At 34.1% G+C, this 21,586-nt stretch overlaps 1 protein-coding gene across 1 annotated transcript in view; it reads right to left on the reverse strand.

Annotated features, from left to right (window-relative positions):
* GPR123 (G protein-coupled receptor 123) overlaps nucleotides 1–21,586 on the reverse strand; it is a 211,493-nt gene that overhangs the window by 124,358 nt on the left and 65,549 nt on the right. Inside the window, exons 4-6 of the mRNA XM_010000051.1 lie at nucleotides 21,052–21,123; nucleotides 20,111–20,274; nucleotides 6,228–6,441 (exon numbers count right to left, since the gene is read on the reverse strand). Of these exons, the coding sequence (XP_009998353.1) occupies nucleotides 6,228–6,441; nucleotides 20,111–20,274; nucleotides 21,052–21,123 (450 nt within the window). The remainder of the gene's footprint in view (nucleotides 1–6,227; nucleotides 6,442–20,110; nucleotides 20,275–21,051; nucleotides 21,124–21,586) is intronic.

Consider the following 21,586-nt stretch of genomic DNA (forward strand, 5'->3'; position numbering starts at 1 on the left):
ATAGCTGAAGAGAGTACACCTGGGCCAGGGCTTATTTAAAGTATTTCATGAAGGAGTTGTCTATCATACAGCTATTTTTTTCTGTTGGTGAAAGGTTTAGCGATCCTCAAATGAGTTTATTCTTATTAATTTTGCTCTACCAGAAAAATACTTGACTGCAAGTTTTGTACAACTGCAGTCTTCTGGGGAAATGGTGCTACACCTGCTGTATGCCTTTCATCTGCCCTTAAGTAGCTTGTATAGTCCAATTTTATAGCCAGAGGAAGATTTATTTCGTTAGCATAACTTGTGATCTGTACTATCAGAGGTCCTTAGACAAAAATAACACTATGACAAGGAGTCCAATAGCCAAAATTGCATAAAAATCTTTTAAAGTAAAATATTCAGCAGATGATTCATGTTAACCTACTTATGCCAATTCTTGGTTATGTGCCATCATAAACAAATCTCTATTCTTTCTCCAGTATACAGTGTCAAAGTTAATTTGTGATGGCCAGGAGACATCCAATAAAAATAACATAGGCAATTAAAAGCTGGGTTATTTTATCTCATAGAGAAAAAGAAGGGGAGGGTTTGGGACCTATATTCATGGAATTCCAGTCTACTAATGGAGTAAAAAAGCTGTCTAAAAGTTCATAAGGAATATGTCCTACAACACATTTTCCATGCTGAATATATTGAAATAACATGAAAAGTAAAAACTAGTTCTGTTATTTGTTTTAATATTTCTATCATATTTTGCTTGAAAGAAATGGTTTACTTCACCAGTATCTAGGATGACTGATCTGAGAGGAGTACATCAGAGCCTGGACATGTCAGAATTGCTTAGATAATCACAGCTGATGCACAGGGTTACAAACTACTGCCTAGACTTAGAGAATATGTATAATTATACCTTACATTGCTGTTGACAGGAAAAGCAATTTTAAAAAAAACAGTCCTGGGATATTCATTGTAAATTGCTGCTGCAATTTGTATGGCTGCAGTTGTTTGATGGGCCACATTAAAATCATTCTGGCCCCAAAAAGTCAATGCAAAGCACTATTGATTCCCTCCTGGGCAGAGGAAAAATCCAAGTTTTTGTTCTAAATACCAACTTTAAGACTTAATTTCAGTGTTGTGACTGGATGGAACCATACATAGCTGCAGGACATAAGCAGAGATGGAAGCGAGAAATCAAAATTTAGTGCAAGATATCTTAATCCGGTCTCAGTATCAAGGTACTTGATAATAATACTTGATATTAAGTGCTTTAAGAATGACTCCATCAATATTTTTTACAATTGTGACTTACTGTTTTTCTAAGATTCTTTTATTCTATCAGCCAAAAATACATATATTTTTTGTAAAAAAATCTACTTCTCAATCATGTTTGATTGAGAAGCAGTTACCCAAATTAAGCTACAATATTTATGGCACAACACAATTCTTGTATCACTCCTTTAATGGCCAAAGAAACTGTTGTTGCTGCTTTTGCTTTTTATAGTACTGGTATACCTTTCCACAGGTTATCTTCTAAATTATTCCCCAAATTTATTAGCAGTAGAACTGTCATTTGGTTTTATCCAGATACTTGAACAATTTTTAGAGAAAAAAACCTAGGTTTAATAAATAATCCAAATTAATTTGCATGAACATTCTCTTTATCTCAGATAATCAAACCCTTAGCCTGCACAGTTCATAACAAGTATTCTGCAATAATTTTAAACAGTATATTCCTGACACATGAGAACTTTGCTGGTAAAGGTACACCTGTCACTGGTGCTTTGCTACTTGCAATGCCTGAATAAGCTGTGTATATCATTTACAACTTGGTTTAAAGTAATCTCAAAACAGTACAGAAACATTGATTTACAACGTAAATGGTTACTTTGCTTCACTTCTTTCCTAACTGCTTGAGATTAAAAGGTCAAATAGAGTCAATTAGATGAACCAACAAAATATCAGTACTAAACAATTTCTGCTGATTTCCCTTGGCTTCTCAGTGTGACCCACAGCTGCTCAGCTCCAAATGCTCATGACAGCAGAACATGAAGAGCTTGCGAAATAGCTGCATTTCTGAAGCAGATTTTTTTAATCTGTTCTAAGATTTATTTTTGTTAATCTTGTGTGGAGTAAATAATATTTTGCCATGGTTTCACACATAGCTGGATTTCCAGTTATGCATCCAACTTTGCAACACGCTCATCAACAACAGATCATTTTCAGACTGTTCTTGACCTACTATCAGTCGAAACCACTATCATTTACTTGCCTCATGTTTTTCCACATGTATTCTTGTCACAAATTAAGAGAGTTCAGGGGTTGTTTGGATTCTTTCCACAAAGAATAGGCATAGAATTTTTTCTTTTCTCCCAGAATTTTTCAAAGTGTTTTCTTCTTTCTCATATGGTATGCCTGCCTGGATCTCAACCTTGTCAAAATACCACCATTCTACTCCTGAATCCATTTGTATTCATATTTATTCCTTTCACTAATAATACCTTAAACTATCCATATTTGTTTACATAAAGTGTCTCGGCCAAATTCCAAATTACTTACTAATAGCTGCATTGATAATTTCAAGTACTTAAAAATTATTAATTGGACTAAAAAAACCCTTTAGATTACAAAAAATATTATTGTAATTTTTAATTTACAACATTGCATTGCTTTTTTTTTTTTCTCCCACTTTCTTCACTTTTACAATACAAATGGATCACGATTTGTAACTCTTCTTCATCATCAGACAATTATTTTGAAGATGGAAGTTTTGTAGATTTTCACATAATCACATGCCTCTAAAAGCAGCTTTCTGAAATGAATATACATGTTTTATATATAAATTTTAAAATCTATTTTCTTACTGTAAGTCCTATCCTTGTTAAACCAGAACAGTTAAACCTAAAGCTGTAGTTTCATATATTCTTATATCAAACATAATTAGTTGTTTTATCATTGTTTGCTTTTGAGCATCCTATATTGGGGCTTTTTTTTTTTTTAAGAACTGTTTTTTTATTGCTAAACACTCTAAAGGAGTATTTATAGAATACACCTAAAATGACTTTAAAATTCTCATTATAGTCTATGGGGCAAATAAGAAAGAAACTTCTTGATAATTAAAGTCTCTTTAGTACTGTAGAGTTGCTTTGTTCTTTTAGGGAAATATTCTGGTAACTATCCTGCCAGCCTCTTGAAACACTTAAATGGAACAGTGGGGATGTTGGGAAAGATGCTGTGCTGCAGCCAATCTTACCTAATCTGCCTTCTATGTGGCTTTAAGGATATGGATTGTTTCAAGACTGTTTATTGTGATCAAACTGTTAATCTAACATTCTAGACATAAGAAATTAAGCTGTCTTAATGAAAACACAAGTAACAATTTTAGCTAGATCCATTCACATATCATAGGAAATAAATTCCACAACACATTTACATTTTCATGTGTGACTATGACATTTATACACAGGCATAATGACAAAGTTCAACACCAGCAAATCAAATACTATTATCATTGGCTAGAAATGGTAAATGTGAGCTAGCAACAGAATTGAAAACACCTTCTCAAGGTCTCCTTTAAGGGAATAATCTTTGCCAAGAATAATGTCACAGGGCAGAATACAGTTCAAAACTTTAGCCTAATTATTGTAAAAAAACCACATTTATTTTAGTTTATTCTGCTTTATCATAAGAGACAAAAAAAATACACATTTGGATATTCTATCCTTCTGCTGTGCCAGTTGATAAAACAGAAGGGTTAAATACAATATTTGTGTTATAAATCCATATCCAGAAATATCTGGAACTACCCAAAAAATAACCATCTAAAAATGTTTGAACAAGCAGCTTTTAGAACAGGACTATACCTTTTTGTTCAAAACTAGCTTCAGAAATCTTTAAATTGCTAAGCAGCACAAGCCCAAGCCTGTCCTATACTGCAATCACAGAAAGCCACAGAGAACAGACATTTGTGGTAAAGAGTAGGTATAGAAAGGCAAAATATGACACCATAGGAACTTATTTAAAATTACCTTTATTTTTACTCCAAATCTTACACTTAACATATTATTACCCCAGGGACGCATAATTTTTCAGGTGTTTCACAGTGCCACATACAACTGTGATTTAGCCATAAGAAATATCATGAAAGTGTGCAATAGCATGTAACAGGCATATTAATCCTTACTATTGTAAGATATAATAAGCATGCTATTACATGTTATTTTAAGATGTATAATAATATCAATGGAGTTGTATCATGCATGGTCATGGGACTAAAACTAAGAAATGTTCAAGAGTGGTTTTACACTCAAATTCACCAATGTTTTCTCATTTTCAACATGAAGGGACAACATATCTCTACAATTTACATGGGTTTTTTTTTTTATTCAAAGTACAGGTTTTGAGAGGTAGTTTCAAAAGTATAGGTCTCATGCCCTTAGTAAGTTAATTTTGATCAATCCCTTGATCAAGGCAAAGGCTTGAGTCTTAGCATGTTTGAATTTATAACGACCATGCTGTACAGTAAATGCAGTGTTGATGCCCTACTATATTGTGAAGTGAAGCATGTAGCTCAAATAAATTCATTCTGACAGTCTGTATCACAGAACTTGGACAAGTCAAAGTATTTTTCCAGTCTGTAAGAGCAAATACGATGATGCATTTAGAGAACATTCTTTCTTAATACCTGGTCCCAGTGCATACTGCAACATGAGCATCAAGGTCACCTGTTAAATGAGGTAGGTAACAGCTCAACAATCCTTATTAAAATATTGCTATAGTAGATAATTTTTATTTTATAGTGTGGCAAAAATTAACCAATATTAAGTAAAATTCAGGTGAGCTACTTCTACAAGGGAACAGGGAACAGGGAAGCTATTTTCAAAATCTTACCCTTTTGAGAAAATTTAGTTCAGTTTATTACTATGCTCTACAAATTGCTTATATAACTAAATAAAATTTAGTTGAAAAACAATTAGGTGATTAACAGAATATCTTCTAATTTTTATACCATGGAAATAGGAAGAATATTTTATTTAAGTGACTTGGTAGTTATATACTAGCTCATGCACTTGGCATGACCTTCCTAATTTGTCTTATAGGCTTTTTCATTATCTGCTACAGCCATACACCTTGATATCAGAAGAAAACCAGTAGCTATGAGAGTCGGTCAGATCCACAGCTCTAGATCTATAGGACTCCAAAAGGAGTCAAATAATTGGTGAGTTGATTAAATTAAAATCAATAAACCAAAAAAAACCCAGTGGGGAGGAATTAATTTTACTCCCTTCATAACTTTCATTTGACAGTTCAAGAAGCATTTCAGGTCAGTTATATTAATAGAAACTGGTTGAGTGAAAAGATGTTAATGATGATCCAGAGCTAATTAGCATAGCTGTTTTCACTCCATCTTCTATAAAGAGGAAGGCAGAACCTAGACATAGAATCAGATTCTTTTTTTCTGATCAATAATGGAAATTGCCAGAGGAAAAAAGGATTTGTGCAACAGCTTAGCAGCTTTTAGTGACAAGCCCATGTTCTATGATGAAAAACAAAAAATAAACATAGAAATTTATAACAATTCATCAAATGAGATTTGGATGGGAAAACTGAAGCAAAACTGGAATTATATGGTTGTTGCCAAATATTAGTTGCTGCCTCTTTTATAGAAGACTGTTCTACTTCAGTCCTCTTGCATTTTTCACATCAGCAGATTTTTCTGTAGATCTCTGTCTCTCTCAAGCACATAGAAGCACACAAACAGTAAAAGTCACATAAAGCTTAGAAATTTTTTTTGTTAAGAAACACAGATGACATTACTTAACTAAGGAATATAGGATCCAGTATATTGGGGCCTATAAGAATTAAACCAAGCCTTTCAATTTAATAGTTTTTCACAGGTAGATCTTCTAGATGGTATCAGAAGGAAGTAGTTTGGCTGTAAGTCAGTCACATGCTACTGAAGCTATTCTAATTCCTGTTTCTTTTCATGGTTTACTGTGCAATAAACTGTTTTTCTCTGTTTCAAATCCATAGCTGCTTAAACCCAGATACTTACACAAGAAATATTATTTGGAACCACAGCCTTTCATAGCTGTGAGAAAACTGTGTATGCTCCTATTCAAGCTTGCAATTGAATTGCTTCGAACACAGCACCTCCTGATGCAGTTTTTAATGAGGCTTACTCCAAGTGTTGCATCTGTTCACTTTGCCTACAAGTCTTGACTATTACAAGGAGTATACGTTACCGTGTAATCAAGCAGCAGTCATGAATGATGCTGTCCTCCACAAATATGCCACTCTCTTCATCTGTTTCGATCAGCCGACCAGCATGGTACCAATGTACCTCGGTGGTATTGTCAACGTATGTTGCAGTACACTGAAAGGGCAAGCGGTCTCCATGAAAAACCACTTGTCTTTGTGATGGGATCAGCTCAAAAAGAGGAAGTTGCAGTGGCCCAGCTGCAAGGGAAAAAAATGCAACATGAAACAAACAAAGAAAGAAACAAAACCCTCACAATTAATTCCTCTCATTAATATTGTGAAGTAATTGTATACATTTCTAGCTTTCTAGATCTTACCGTTAAAGCACTAATATAGAGGATAAGCTCACAGACTAAAGTCTGGTCATGCTGTGAATTCTAGAGATGGCATTTCTTTCATTACAGGATTACTAAAACAACTACAGAAAATGGTTACACAGAATAGTTCACAGTACTGGGAAGCCTGGAAAGGATCTCTTGAGATGCTCCAGTTCCACTTATACTCAAAGCAGGATGTTTTACTACAGAAAAAGAAAAAAATTAAACATACAGCTATCAACAGAGCTACAGTCAACACTTATAAGACCACCTCACTGTCAGTGGATGAAATTCCCACTCTGCCGCAGAACAAAATTTACTCACTCTAGAATGCCTAAATCGTGTCATATGCGTGGGATTTGGATAATAGTAAGCCTAATAATAAAAGTTAAATTTCCACCTTAAGTATAACTTTCCTTATGATTTCTCATCTGCTTGTCCCTACTACCTTCTGCCTCTCCCACAAGTCATCTTTACTCTCAAGATTACTGAATATTAAATATTTATCTAAATAACTCTTTCTACTTTTTTGAATAGTGGACTACATTTCACCATTTTCATTTTATGTATTGTATCTCTCCTGTATTTCTCCCAAAATACTCATTAAGCAGAATCTTACAAGAAAAAGCTGCCATCATCACATACTCAAACACTTAAACATAATTACTAAAATAATAATAATAATAATAAAAATTTGGAAGGCATATGCATTTTTGGGACTGCGAAAGTCTGCTGATTTCATAAACTTAACAGTGATTGAAGGCTATATCCTTTAATCCTACAGTATCTTTCAAGACTGAATCTATAGACAGCATTTACTTTCTTCCATTTTTATTTCTAGATCCTGAAACTACCTTAACACAATTTCTGTAAAATATTTTCTAAAATGCTGTTTCTTTAAATCAATAGCAGAACACTGAAAAGGAGCACTTTAGTAAGGGTGGTTAAAACAGAGGCAGCTAGAGAAAGAAGACAATCTTCCATGGGATAACAAGAAATAAAGGAAAATCTTATTTTCTTTTTTGTGATATAGTCTCTTTAGGGAAGAGAAGACAATTACTACCTCTGATACTTTGTTAAAAGTGCACAAAATTCTAAAGGTAATAAAAATACTAAGGACTCTATCATGTGATTGATGAACACACTACCATGAACATCTACACACAATTATTCCTAAAATTAAACCTTTTCACCTTATCCCTGCAATGCCAAAATAATCAACTTTCTAAGTTCTCTACTGCAGTCTCAGCCATCAAACTTGGGAATCCTTCTACCTTGATAAGGAAAAACAATTTTTAAGCTAAATCTCCTTTTCCCTTTTTTTTTTTTTTCCCTTCTGTTTTCATTTAAGGGCCTCTCATCATTAATATCTATCCAGCCTACTAGGTTGTCAGTTGAAAGGTCACCCTTCCACATTTGCACCACTAGTAACTATCTCATCAATTTTTCTGACAAGGACTTCAACATTTTTTTTCCATTTCACTGCTCATCATTTTATCTTCCTTAAACTTTCTTCTCAAAACCATCTATTGCCCATAACAAATAGAGATGAACTTAACCGTGCCTAACCAGACTGCAAACCATAATCACTGGTTCTACAATTGCTAAAATTTGTGGACAACCAGTAGGGCTAGTTCTTCTCCTTACTCAGCATCCCACCCTAACATGCCTCTTCAAATCATTCAGATGTTGTCTTTGGAACACTTAAATTGTGAGAAGCTGCATTTATAAAACTAGCTTTGGGCCCCCTATACTATTGGGGAATTTACATTTTAAATAGTATGTTTATCATCATCTTTGAATAAACAGTTAGAGGGACCACTTCTACTTTTTTACAGAGTAGGAACACTGACCAGCATGATAAGCAGGATTTGTACATGATTGAACTTATGATATTGCTGCCCAGAAGAAGCACACCGAGGATTAAGGTGGTCACTACTCTCTATGGAAATGTTGTAAATCTTCTGTGACTATAAAGGGCAGGCTTCAGAAACCCCTTCTGACTTGTGTGTAGATCCTGTAGTTTATCTTCTGATTGTGCCTATTTGTGGACATGGATGTGTTACTAAAAAATCTTTGAAACATTTATAGTATTTTCAGATGATCTTTGACTTCTAACTAAAAGAAAAGAAAGTAAAGGAGATTAATGCATTATTTGTAATAGCTCCAGGCTTGGTCTCAGACATTTGCGTTAGAGGTTTTTACTAGAAGATGGAGAGAATCTCCCTCTCCAAGAGGCTGCAACTTTCATGTTGCTTTGCCAGATTAATTACAAAATAAAAGGAAAAGTTATAGTGCAGAAATTTAGCCACAAATTAATTGAATTATTATGAAAATGGAGTCCAGAAGAATTAAACATACTGTCACAAGTACAACAGCAATATATCCTACTTAGCGAAACAAAATATTTCTCATGATACAGTAATTTTTAAACAGAGGATACTGTAGCTTGTCAAATGTTTTTGGTCACACAGTGAGTGACACACGGTGACATGAGTCTATGAAGTAAGAAGAATGAGAACTATAACATCAATATTTTTTAAGTCAAGCTAAACTAACTTGCCTGGCGTATGGATGCAGAGTAACACTATCACCTTTGAATTTATCTCTGCCTTTAAAATTGGTCTGGGATGCTCTCCTGCTACCACTCCTGTTGCTCAGCCTTGGGAATCACCAAACCCAAGTGAAAATGAAGTGTTCTGTATAGTTTTGTCAATTAGTGTTTAGAAATACATGAAACCTTTCTGTTTTTTACTGCAGCATTTAGAAAAAAAATAAATAAGTAAAAGGAGAAAACAGTTAATTGTTTGATATCAGTCATATAAACAACCTATTATTTTTCTTTTTCTTTACTAATCCATCTAAGCGCCAAGACAGATGCAAAATGAGTGAAACATACCTTTGGTTTACCATTAGGCTAGAGTATCCTTCTGATCAGCTGAATCCCTTGAAAATGGAACTGTTTGAGCTGGCCGAAATGACAAACAAATGCTGCAAATTCATTTTAAAACTGAAACTAGCAAAATTTCTAAGGATTATGATATTTGTGGATCATGGAGTGTGCACTTAAGTACTTCTGCACAACATCTGCTTTTAATCTCTCTGATGTCTACAAAAAAAATGATCAGCAGAGCTAATCTTCAGTTGTTTTTCAGGGGTAATCATGATTTAAATGACTGAGGCTGGTTCTACAACTATTACTCATGCAAAAGTTCCAGTTAACTTCAGTGACACAGCTCACAGATATAAGGATTAACTGCATCAATAACAGTTTCAGGATTAGGACCAATAGCCTTTATCCTCAGTGGCTATAAAATGATTGTATAGTTCCATCAGCTGGAAACACTTATTTTAAATACATAATCCAACAATCCTTCAAATTCAGAATAAAAATTAAAGTATTTGCTAATGCTGTACATGTTTGCAAGCCTGACTTTGAGAATAAAGCAAGAAGTAAGAAGAAATTCTGAATGTATTTGGAATTATTTTGTCATTGATTTGACAGCACTTGAAATATAACAGCTCTGACAAGAATATCTCTACACGAGAAATTTTCTCTTTGATTATATGATTACTGAAGACTAAATAAATATGTATAACCTCTGATGCTCATATATGTGTTTGTGTGTCAGACAAAACAGCCTCATAAGATTAAAAATAATTTAGAGTTCTCAGTTGTATCCTGGGACTAATTTAGGGAAAATTTATTTATTTTTTACACACATGAAAAATGTTCTACTATTCTCCTTCCAAATCCATCCACTGTGCTGCCCTCGAGTTTGGAGCTAGCATCACCATCTACAAATGAGAGGTGCCACTCTCCCATAGGCATTTAGATCAAGGGCTGCTGGAGTGTTTTACTGCCTTTACCTGTCTTGTCTCTCTAGTCAGCACTAACCCATGATTGCAGCAGAGCACCACAGGAATCGCTGATTGCAGCGTGAACCTGAAGGTCTAACCTGTCATTACAGTAATTACGTCTTTTTCTTTATCTTTCACTTCTCACCAGAACAGGGTTTTGTTGACCAAAGACCAGATTCTTTATGTGATCCAGTCTTGTTATTTCAGATGAGCTATAGACTAGAACACTGAGGGCATATGGAGGAGGATTTAGCTTGGAAAGATACTACTGAATTAGAATATTGCTTGAATCCTTCTCACAGAAAGTATTTCCCGGCACATTTTAATTCATGCAGTGCCACAAGATGCATCTAAAGTCAAAAAAAGAAAACAGAAACTGTTTAAAATAACCATTAGCTAAAACAGAAAAATACCAAGGTGCACTGAAGCTCTAAATAAATGTTCTGATGCGTATGCCCTTAATATCTTTATAAAAGTTTATCTCGTACACATACATACATAATAATTTGTCCTTTCCTTAGAATTCAATTATTGAGACTTTTAAAATAGTTCAATTTTCCATCTAATATTGACCTTCTTTTAGTTTACTGTTTTAACAGACAGAAAGGAGAAGAATGTGATGTATATGGAATACAAATGTTTGTAAAACACATAACATAAAATTAATTTCTAACCTGCATTCTAGTTACATTTAAAATATAATATGATCATATTTTGAATGTATTCACTTCTAATGAATGGACACTTCTGTTTTCTGGGTGAATGATCAAAAGCAAATCTGTAAGCAAAAAATCTGGCCTACGCAACAGATTTGTCTACACACCACAGAAAGTTTGCTACTCATTGGTCAACATGACCAGCACAAGTTACTGGAGACATGATCAAATAAAAATTGACCTACATCTTACCTCCAGCCACATTTGATGCATTTCCTCCTTCACAACCTGTAACCTGGGCAGCACAACTCTCTACAGCTAAAGAGATACTATGTACATAATCCTGGTTACTACACTAGTGCATTCCACCATCCAGTTTGCCATAAACACAATTTTCTGCAATACATTTTATGATCCTCATTGACTGGCTTTATTTAATATTAGCAGCTTTTAAATAGTCTGGTGTGGGAAAACTTGCAGGTTTCTCCAGGTTGCCCACACATCAGTGCAGTCTTACAGTGCTCACATATCATGATACACCACTGTCTTCTGCCTCTTGGTAGAAATTTCATCTCACTGCACTGTACCACAAGCTCTTGGGACAGGAAAAAAAAAAAAAAAAAAAAAAAAAAAAAAAAAAAAAAAAAAAAAAAAAGCCAGAGGTTGGCATTTCACTTCTTGTTAATCACTTGATTTATTGTATTGCCAATGGGCTTTTTATTTGAACTGAGTGTGCTTACAGAGTGCGGCATATCCTGCTGACAAAAGTGAGAGTTAGAGCTCTAATACTTGTATATAACCTCAGTAGGAAAAAAATGTGCATGGAAAGCACAGTGGGTGGAAGATGGAAGTGAGGACAAAGTAAAGGAACAGGTCCAATAAAGAGGATAGATGAGGAAAAGCAAATTGAAAAACGTTAGTTAAAATTTTGAATTGTTGACACAGCAAATTGTATCTGTTGATATTTACTGAACAGAACTGAAGAAAAGAGTGGTCTGAATTGCTCTGAAGACGGTTCTGACAGGAAGGGGAGGTGTCAGCATACCAAAGCCAATCTCCATATTGCAATATTTGTGGACAATAACAAAAGGTTTGGTGTAGGAGGTCACAGACAGTGCCATATGTCAAGTAAGTTGAGAATAAATACAGAATTAGAGCCAAGCTTCAGTTTTAATAAAAGCTTTACCTGGATCCAGTTTTAACATAATATCAAGAAAACTGATGCCAACATATATTAAATTCATCAAAATAAGAGAAAAAGAGTGCATGTATCCTGAGCACACATAGCAATCTGTGGACAGAGGCATTGTTGAGAATGTAGATGCTGCTGCAAGGAGCTGGACAGGTGTAGTAATTCCAGGACTTACCTGATTTAGTTAGAAATAGGGTGGGCCCAGACTGTCACAGTCCACTGCTACTGGTGCTTCAGTTATCTGGGTTAGCTAAGCTCAGAAATATACTCCATATTTACAAAATGGAAGACGTTTTGCACTGGGTCTACAGACTAATGTGTGTTGTGTCCATTACTACCATTTTAAGTGAGGGAGCAGTGGAAAACCACTTATGTACTGATGTTAGTGATTTTACTTGGTAGGAAAAGTAGAGGTAGAGAAATACAGAGGTAGTGTTTCCCTTAATGGCATTTAACATAAATGCCAAATATGATAATTTGCAAAATTGCAACAGCTATTTGAAAAATGTCCACGATAGGAAATTCAAGTTTTCATTCCAGTTAATCAATTAATCAAAAATTTTATCTGCATGCAAGCATTGGCATATCTAGCAGAAATTTAAAAGAATGGGCAGAGCTTTTTCATCACTGATTTCTTCCTTACCAAACAAAACTACTGCCACTTTTCAATTTCTTGTTCTCAAATTGTTCCAGAAGTCTACTTTATAAGGTGGGGAGCATTTGATTATGTGCCACATCCCAAAACTTCACTGTGACATATTGACAGCTATGGTATTGGAAGATTCATCAACACAAATTCTTTCACTGGAAGAAGTCAGAAGTCATTTCTAGAAAGCCAATTTTGATTACTCAAATTACCTTCACGGCAAGCAAGCCAGCAGGCTCATGGCTCTGCACACTCATTACAGTTTGCAGTTAATAAAAATGGCCAAGCAGTGGCAAGGATAAAGAACCTACCTCTACAAAATATATTGATTAGCTTTATCTATCTGGAAAGTGCAGTGGGAGAACTCATTGTTCCAAACCTTAAGTCCTACTACTGACCTTCTTTTTATTTTCCTATTACTATACACTCAGACCAAGAAAGCATGGCACCAGGAAGGTCTCCAGAGTGGCAGTGATTGCACCTAATTGCCCAGAGTCCAGCAGGCTACATGAGTACCCATCTACACTGCAAGAATGCCAAATGAAAAAGAAATGTAAAAGTCATCCAGATGCAGAAAAGTGACATTTCTGCCAAAGAAAGAACTAGTCATTGCATTAAATTTTCCATTCCAAATTTGTCTCAGCCCAGCTGACAGTGTTAGAAACTGCAGTTCTCAACAGCCATTTTTATACTTATATTCAATAAAGTGCTATATGATGAAATGTGCTATAAAAATGTGAAATATGACTGTGGTGTACTCCACTTAATTAGGAGAGGATGTTAGGATGGAGGCTTCATAAGGAACTTTCCCATGAGAACAATAAAGATTAATTATACCAAACCATAATCAGTGCTACTAACTGGACAATATTAACATAGGTTTGGTAAAGAAGCTTATATAATTTTATTTAGGAATTACAAGTATAAAATTTAATTCTAGCCTTTTAATATAAGAATAAATAATATAAGAATAAAGAATATATTTTCCAGGATACTTCATGGGTCTTAGTCAAGGATGACTGTCTTACCACTGCTTTGCTTATGAGCAGCTACCTTTTGGAGGTTGCCAGTCAAGTCTCCAAAGGCAGAAGTTTTTAATATTAAAAAAGTTTCATTTTGCTGATGTTCCCCTCACTGTATTTTCCTAAAATTTCCTGCAGTTATTCTGCATGCTTTCTGGAAGAAGCAGGCAAAGAAAGTCAGATAAAAGTGTATATTAAAAATTTCTAATGTAGCTTAAGAGTAAGCTATGGGAAGAAAAACTTGGGTACATATCCAGCATCTAAATTGCTGAGATGTCAGGGGTGAATTTCTGTTGAAATATGTTTTCACATGTGAGCACAGATACCAGAAAATATGTAGTAAAACCTCAACCTTTAAGTTTCTCAAATGCCCTTTGTAATAATTCTGTTGTCACACATTTGTAAGTTTTAAAGGTTATTAATACTGGGCCCACAATCCAAAATTGTTCTAAATTACCATGAAAGAGACTAGATAGCAATGTTTAATATTAAAAGGTAGGGCACCGTATTATCTTTTTCTTTTTTCCCAGTTTGAGACTGATCATATTAGGATGAGAAATCTAGAATTCAGAGCCAAAAGTTTAGAACATTTTTGTTCCATATTACCAAATGGTTATCTATTGAAAACTTTGATTTTCAAAATGGTCACTTAGCTCTGGTAGAAAATGAATATACCACATCCATCTTTAAAAGACCCAAAATGTACAGTTCCATTATTAGATTTATAAACACTGTTATTATCCATATTTTGTTATTAAAGAAAATCTTTAAATGCTAACATTGTGAAATAGAAATAATAGCAAGAGGATGTAACTACAGATAACTATATCACTATCCATATCTTGCAAAACCTAATCCTGTGAAAAGTTACTGATGGAAATATTCCTACTTCAATATAATTAGACCTAGTCATTTGATTAGGCACTCCCTGCAGAATTGGAGCTCATCTTAATCCTGCACATTCTTGAAGACAATGGTGCTCTATGTGAATGCAGCAGGCTATCTGTAGGCTGCCAAGAAACTGCAGGACTGGAATCTAAATCTGGATAATTAATCCATCATTATTTGTACTTGAGATTTTGAGTTTAGCCGGTTACTACATACTGGGAAAAAACCCACAGTTCAATATTTACATTGTGCTAATGTAGTGAGAATGACTTGTAAATTAAGAAAGGGTTGAAATAATAATCTCAAACCCATCTCTAAATTTGAGCAAACAACAAATGAGACAAAAAATGTTTTGTATACACTGAAGAGTATTGCAATATATTTCATGTAGGAAAGGAAACTTCGGAACAAACTACCTGCATATATATATAGTTGTCTTTCTAAGGCTTGAACAGAAATGCAGAGAATTAATTTTTGTCATCATATGAAAAATGCAACTTTAAATCTCATTTCTCACCCAAAATCCCTAGTGCAAAATATTTGACAGTACTCTTAAAAGCTGATGTAGAATGAGGCTGAATGCATTCAGCCAATTTCAGGCTTAAGTTTAAATGCTGAAAAAGTATTTTTTTCAAATAAAAGGCTTCACAATATCAATATATTATTTTATATTTTTATATTTAAAAGCACATATCTGTTCCAAAGCTCTTACTATTGGACAGCGGATGAAGTGAAAACAACGTAGAAGCACATCAGGTAAAATGATAAAAACATTTCAACATATATAACATCTAAAACATTGCTATTCCACCATTGCTGAGAAAGCACTTAAAGCCACAATATGTTTTAAGAATCTATGTCAAAAAAAAAAAAAAGAAAGCAAAAAAAAAAGGTAGTTCAAAAAACAGAAGGACTTTATACAGAGAATCTAGAAAAGAAAATGTTCTTTTTCCCCCAATGGTATTACTATAATTGATTTAAAATGTCATGAATGTTCTGAATGTTTTGTGGTATTTTAGGTAAGATTGGAAAAATAATTAATAAAAACTTATGAAAACAGACTAGGACATGTGGGTCGTGAGAAATTTGCCTTAATGTTCTGGTTAGATTTAAGCATGAAAAATGCTGATTAGAAAATGTGATGGCAGGTAGGTAATGATGAAAGTACTTCATACCTTTCTGTGTAAGAAATAAAACCTTAAAACGGAAATCTCTAAGAACACAAGTAAAAGAGTGCATAAAGAACATAAATGTCCTTTCTTCTTTTTTTGCTTTTTTTCAATGTGAACAGTTATGGAGCATCAGAGCAGAAAGTGCTTACATTTTTACCTGACTCTGCTCCTTTAGAGGATGAATACTCTTTCTCCGTGCAGTGAGGCAAACTACAGAAGACAAGGTGCTGGTTAAGTATAAACAATTCCCTAACAACTATATCCCCTCCCTTACAATACATTATTTACACTTTCTATGAAACATTTAACAAATTGTATTCCAAAATACAGAAGCCAGAAAATACTCTGTTCCTTTGATTTGAATCCCTCCCTTTGAAGTACCCCTCGGAAGCAGGGAATCTAGTATAGATAAAAAAATATATTAAAAAATAAAAGCACATTTCAATTATATTTTTCAGTCACAACTTGCTAATTTCACTCACGAGCTAATGCTTTAAACTAGTTTACAGAATTCAGAGGCTGACTAATAATTCAACCCCTGTTGGACACTCACAACCTGTAGCTATTATCTTCCAATCTTTCTCACCTCTATTTCCAGTAGGATGGATTTTTATTCCTCTCTAGTGTTAATACTTCTCTCAGTAGAAAGGCCCCTAAGGCATGCTAGAAACCTAGTAACAAAGATCTTATAGATCTTATAGATAAAACTCCAGTTGTGTTTTGAGTACTCATTCTCTGTCATCCACAATGAAAATCCTAATGGACTATTAAAGCTATGAATATATTATGAACTGACCCAAATAGTTTCTCACTGCAAGTTTGATGTAAACAGTCACAATTCCATTCATCACAACCGAAGGATGCAACACCCCTGAATAGAATACACATTTTCTCATAATACACACTTTCAAAGTAACATACTGTAACAACACCTCTAAGCCATGGGAAGGACACTGCAGTAGATTATTATTAATGTGGAGCATTCAGAGCAACAAGAGAATTCAACATTAGCTTCTGGATACTTAGAGCCTCTGAAAAACAGGCTCCTGAGCCTAGGGGAGGTCAACTCACTCCCCATTAAGGTAGATGAGACACTACTGAAAAAACATGAGATGCTATCTCAGGCATGTTAGTACAAGAAAGGAAAATTACTCAGCTGCAATATTTAGTTTTGTAATTTGCCGTTACTATGTGCTTTGTATGTTCTGTTTCCACCATATTTTCCACTGAGACTGTGTCTTAAAAACTAATGTATCAAACAGTTGAGCTCATATTACCTTACTCTGGAAGTTTCTTGACTGAGGATGCTACACAAAGAATACGCATTACCACTAGCTTTGATAATTGTCTCTTTGGCCTTGTTAGTTGCAATTATTGCAACAACATGGGTTTTTCAGAGATTTACACAATACAGGTGAATAAATAATGTTATAACTTAGAATTTCTTTTAAGTCTTGTGCTACAAGTCCTATGCTGAATCAGTTTAACATGCAAGGAGACTTTCTCACATTCAATACAACACAGCAAAGAAGGAAGTGGAAACCAGAAAAATCTTTCATAATCCAGACAAAAACTCATACACATCTTTCTTGAGTGAAGAATCTGGCCTAAAGAATCCATCTCTGTTGACAATGAGTACACAGGAAAATCACAGACTCCTGTCAGACCTCCAGTGGAATTGATGTCACTAGTATTCAGGAAAATAATTTTCCTCCTCTAAATCCAGTAAGCTTTATTTGGAGTAATAGAGAAATGGTAACAAGGTGAAATTGGCTTCATGGAGTGCGATCATGTCAGAAAGAAACTATTGCCCATACCAGAATTCATTGCAGTGCCTCATAAGTAATACAGAAGTCAAAGGCAAAATTAACTTTTTCAAAGTGACTTTTCAGTTACCAACACAGTCAAAAAATGTTTTATAGGCAAACATTTCTGAAGGTTGGTTGCTTTTATTGTAAGTTCTTATAAGCTGTTAAAGAAACATGCAGGCACAACCTTGTGAATTCTGAAACTATGCAGTTATTTAAATCAACTCATACAAAAATCCCTATAGCAGGTTTTTAACTGGTTTCAGTGGTATCAGAAGCATGAGATTGGCTAGAAAGAAATTTGAAAGATTATTTCTTCTCCTATCAAAATGTAAAATAAATCTCAATGTTAAACGGTTCCCTGTAGCTATTCTGAGATGTTTTACTGTCTAGCTTCATCTCCACAAAGACTTTTTAGTTCATTCCCTAACTTGCCTGCAAAAATCTTTATAATGTCCTTTCTAGGTTGGTTGGTTTTTTTTTTCCATTCTTCTTTCCATTCTTCTTTTCTTTGCTCATCTTGTAACTGTGATACCTCATGACATATTCTAACATGTAGAAGGAAGATCAGTAACTATAAATACAAATGTCTGACAGATGGAAGATGTTAACATGCAGGAATTTTTATTTTTTAAATAACTTAATATTTTATTTTAGGTATGCTTCATTTGATTAGCTCTATGTATATTTCAACACACATAATTTTTACAATATATTCAATAGGTGTTATTATTTTGGTGCCAGACAGCCTTCTATTATGCCTAAATTCAAATTAAGTTACTGAAAATGAAATTGCTAAATTTTATGGGCACCATGAGCTGCCCAACGCATATTACAAGCAGTGAAGTACCTGGCAGACATTACAGAGCTGGTTGAAGGCTCAGCAAATATAATCACCATGAAGCTCTCTGCAGATATTAAAAGCCATGTCAAGTTATTGGCAGTCATTACAAAACTTGTCAAGTGTTCTGTGGATATGGGAACTAGATGGTGTTACAGGGGTGTGACAAGGAGTTATTGGCATCCTGGAAATACCAATTAAAAGTCCTTAATCAATTCTTCTGTTTGTTCCAGCATTTCCAGAAGGACTTTTCTGCTGGGAAATGGATCTCTATAAAGATGTCCATGTTTGGTCTCTATAAAAAGGCACCTTGATATTTGAAAAGTATTACAGATTTTCAAATGTACGGTAATACAGGCTACTGGAAACTCTTCTGCCTTTTGCTGACAATAGCTCACTCCTTACTTACATCCAGATACGTATCTCTGCTTCCTTAATAATTCAGCAGATGGACCACCTGTAACTCGTATTCACATCTGTCCCAAGGTGTAAACATTTGTATTTGCTGTTAAAACTATTTTTTTTGGTTATTGCTTCAGTCAACTCTCATCTCCCTTCTGCTATAAATATGTTAACAACACACATCATTTCTCTTGTGGTTATTAGGATAAAAGTGTGACTTTTCTTTTGATTCTGTACGATATTAACAAAGTCACCATCCCAGCAATTTTCTGCCATGCAAGAAAATTAAATATTCAGAGATTCCATGATTAATCAGGTATGTGTGTAATAATACTTGTGATTATGGAACCCCCCATTATCATCTTAGGTAATTCCTTTTTTCTCTGCTGTATGTGATACTTTTAAAATCTCTGTTTTAGTCTGCTCTTTGCTAGACAGTGTTCAATGTGAGATTCTCTTCTCTCTTTCCTAATTGTTCATTTCTTTCCTCACACCATATTAATTGTGTTTGGTATGGTAGAAAATCTTTTCCAAAAAGTGACTCATTTCTAGGTCTTCCAATATAGAATTCAGCTAAGTGAAGTTCACTGTAAAGATTCTATTCATCTCCAGGACACAGTGCTAAAACATGTAGTTACAAGTTTTTACAGATGAAAAATAGAAGAATGAAATCTGACATTTATGCCACACTGTCAAAGATGTGACTTGTAAAGAACATTCTATAAACCCCAGTAGAAATCCTTGGTTTCATGCAAAACACAATGTAGAACTGTGGCTTAATGTTTTAAAAGATTATTACATGTTACCTAATACAAGAGACAAGACAGTGGTGTTCTTGCAATATATATATGTGAACACAAATTAATTTTTTTCATGAAGTAAGAAACTTGTTTTTCTACTCTTTTTCTATTTTAGATGTATTTTCTGTGTCATATATCTGAATTTCTTGTGTCTATAAGCGTCAGATTTATGACTTTTTATTTTTTAGGAATAATTTCTGGGTTTTAATATTTTCTCTGGATTCCACTTCAGATTGTAATGTTAAACTAGAGTACAGCTCACCACAGATCAGCTGGTTTTCCTTCAAGTTCCGAAATGACAGCCCTTGCAAAGCACCAGGGTAAGCACAAACCGTTTCCTCCGCTATTCGAACTGAAGAATTTCTGGCCCATTGCAAGACCCACTTTAGATTACAGTCACAAATGAGGGAGTCAGTGTTGAAATGTCTAGAAAGACAAAGAAAGATCACATTGGTACACATGTAATTTTAATAAATATAATTTATTCTATTAGATTCAAAATATCTATCTCTAAAGAGAACTAATTCTAGCCAGATGAATAATTATGGATGTATATTTATACATGGATAATTACAAAACATCCTGAGACAACTAATATACATTGTGTCACTGTTACTGCATTCCAAGACATTATGCCAGAATTCTAGTTATGTTATACAGAACAGCATCGCTGACTACTGAGTTAAATTAGAGTATGGCCTACTGTAGAAAGTCATATTATAAAATACTTTCACTTACTAAAAACTCTTAAGTAGAAATTTGACTATGGAAACATCCAGTATACACTTTCAAATCTCCCAGAGATATTTTAAATAGAAAAATAACTTGGGATTGCTATTATAATTGCAGGAAAAATATTTAACCTGAGTGCTTTTGTGTTTTTAGATGTGTATATGATGTAATGCATAAGAACATGGAAAGGCATAAAATCATAAAGGAATAAAGAACAGGGATGCTAATCAGGATGGCTAGACTGGAGTAGTCAGGAATGGGGTTAAGTTTTCAGCACTATCCATTTCAGTGGCACAGGTAGAAGCTGACAGCTCATCAATAGTGAGACAGACATTGATAACAAAATACTGCATATTTTACATTTGGAATGAATGACAAGAAACAATCCTGTTTGATTTCATATTCAACTGTGTCTATTCTAATGTCTTTCTCAAATACTTCAGGCCACCACACATAAGCCATGATACTTACAGTGCTTTCAGAGCCAGAAGCTCAGAAAAAAGTCCATTCATGAGACTTGAAAAAATATTCCCTGATAAATTCCTAAAAAAAAGCAACTTACAGTTACAATAAATAGAAGAAAACAAAATAGTTGTAAGAGTATAATTTTCCCAATGCATTTTCCCAAATTCTGCTTTGTTGCCAACCATAAAAACCTAGTTAATTTGTACACTGTTTTTTCATAAATGACAGCAATTTTCAAACCAAATTATACATTTTTGCTTTCATTACCACAGCAAGTAAACATACAAATCACTTGGTACAATAAACTAGAGTATTTTTACATATTTAATAGAACATAATTATATGGGAGAATATTCTAGAATTTAAGTAAAAATACGCATGCGATGATTTGTTAGTGAGAATTATGTAGCATTTTTATACTACAAGGACACCTGAGATTAAAGAAATAAAACCTGTATATTAATTTAGTAAAGCTCAGAAGAATTAAAACATTTCCTTAAAACAGCAATGAGTTTTCAGTGACTACATGAAGAGTTTTATT

Source organism: Chaetura pelagica, unplaced genomic scaffold (genome assembly GCF_000747805.2).
Source record: "Chaetura pelagica isolate M959 unplaced genomic scaffold, ChaPel_1.0 scaffold436, whole genome shotgun sequence".
In the NCBI taxonomy this organism is placed as follows: domain Eukaryota; kingdom Metazoa; phylum Chordata; class Aves; order Apodiformes; family Apodidae; genus Chaetura; species Chaetura pelagica.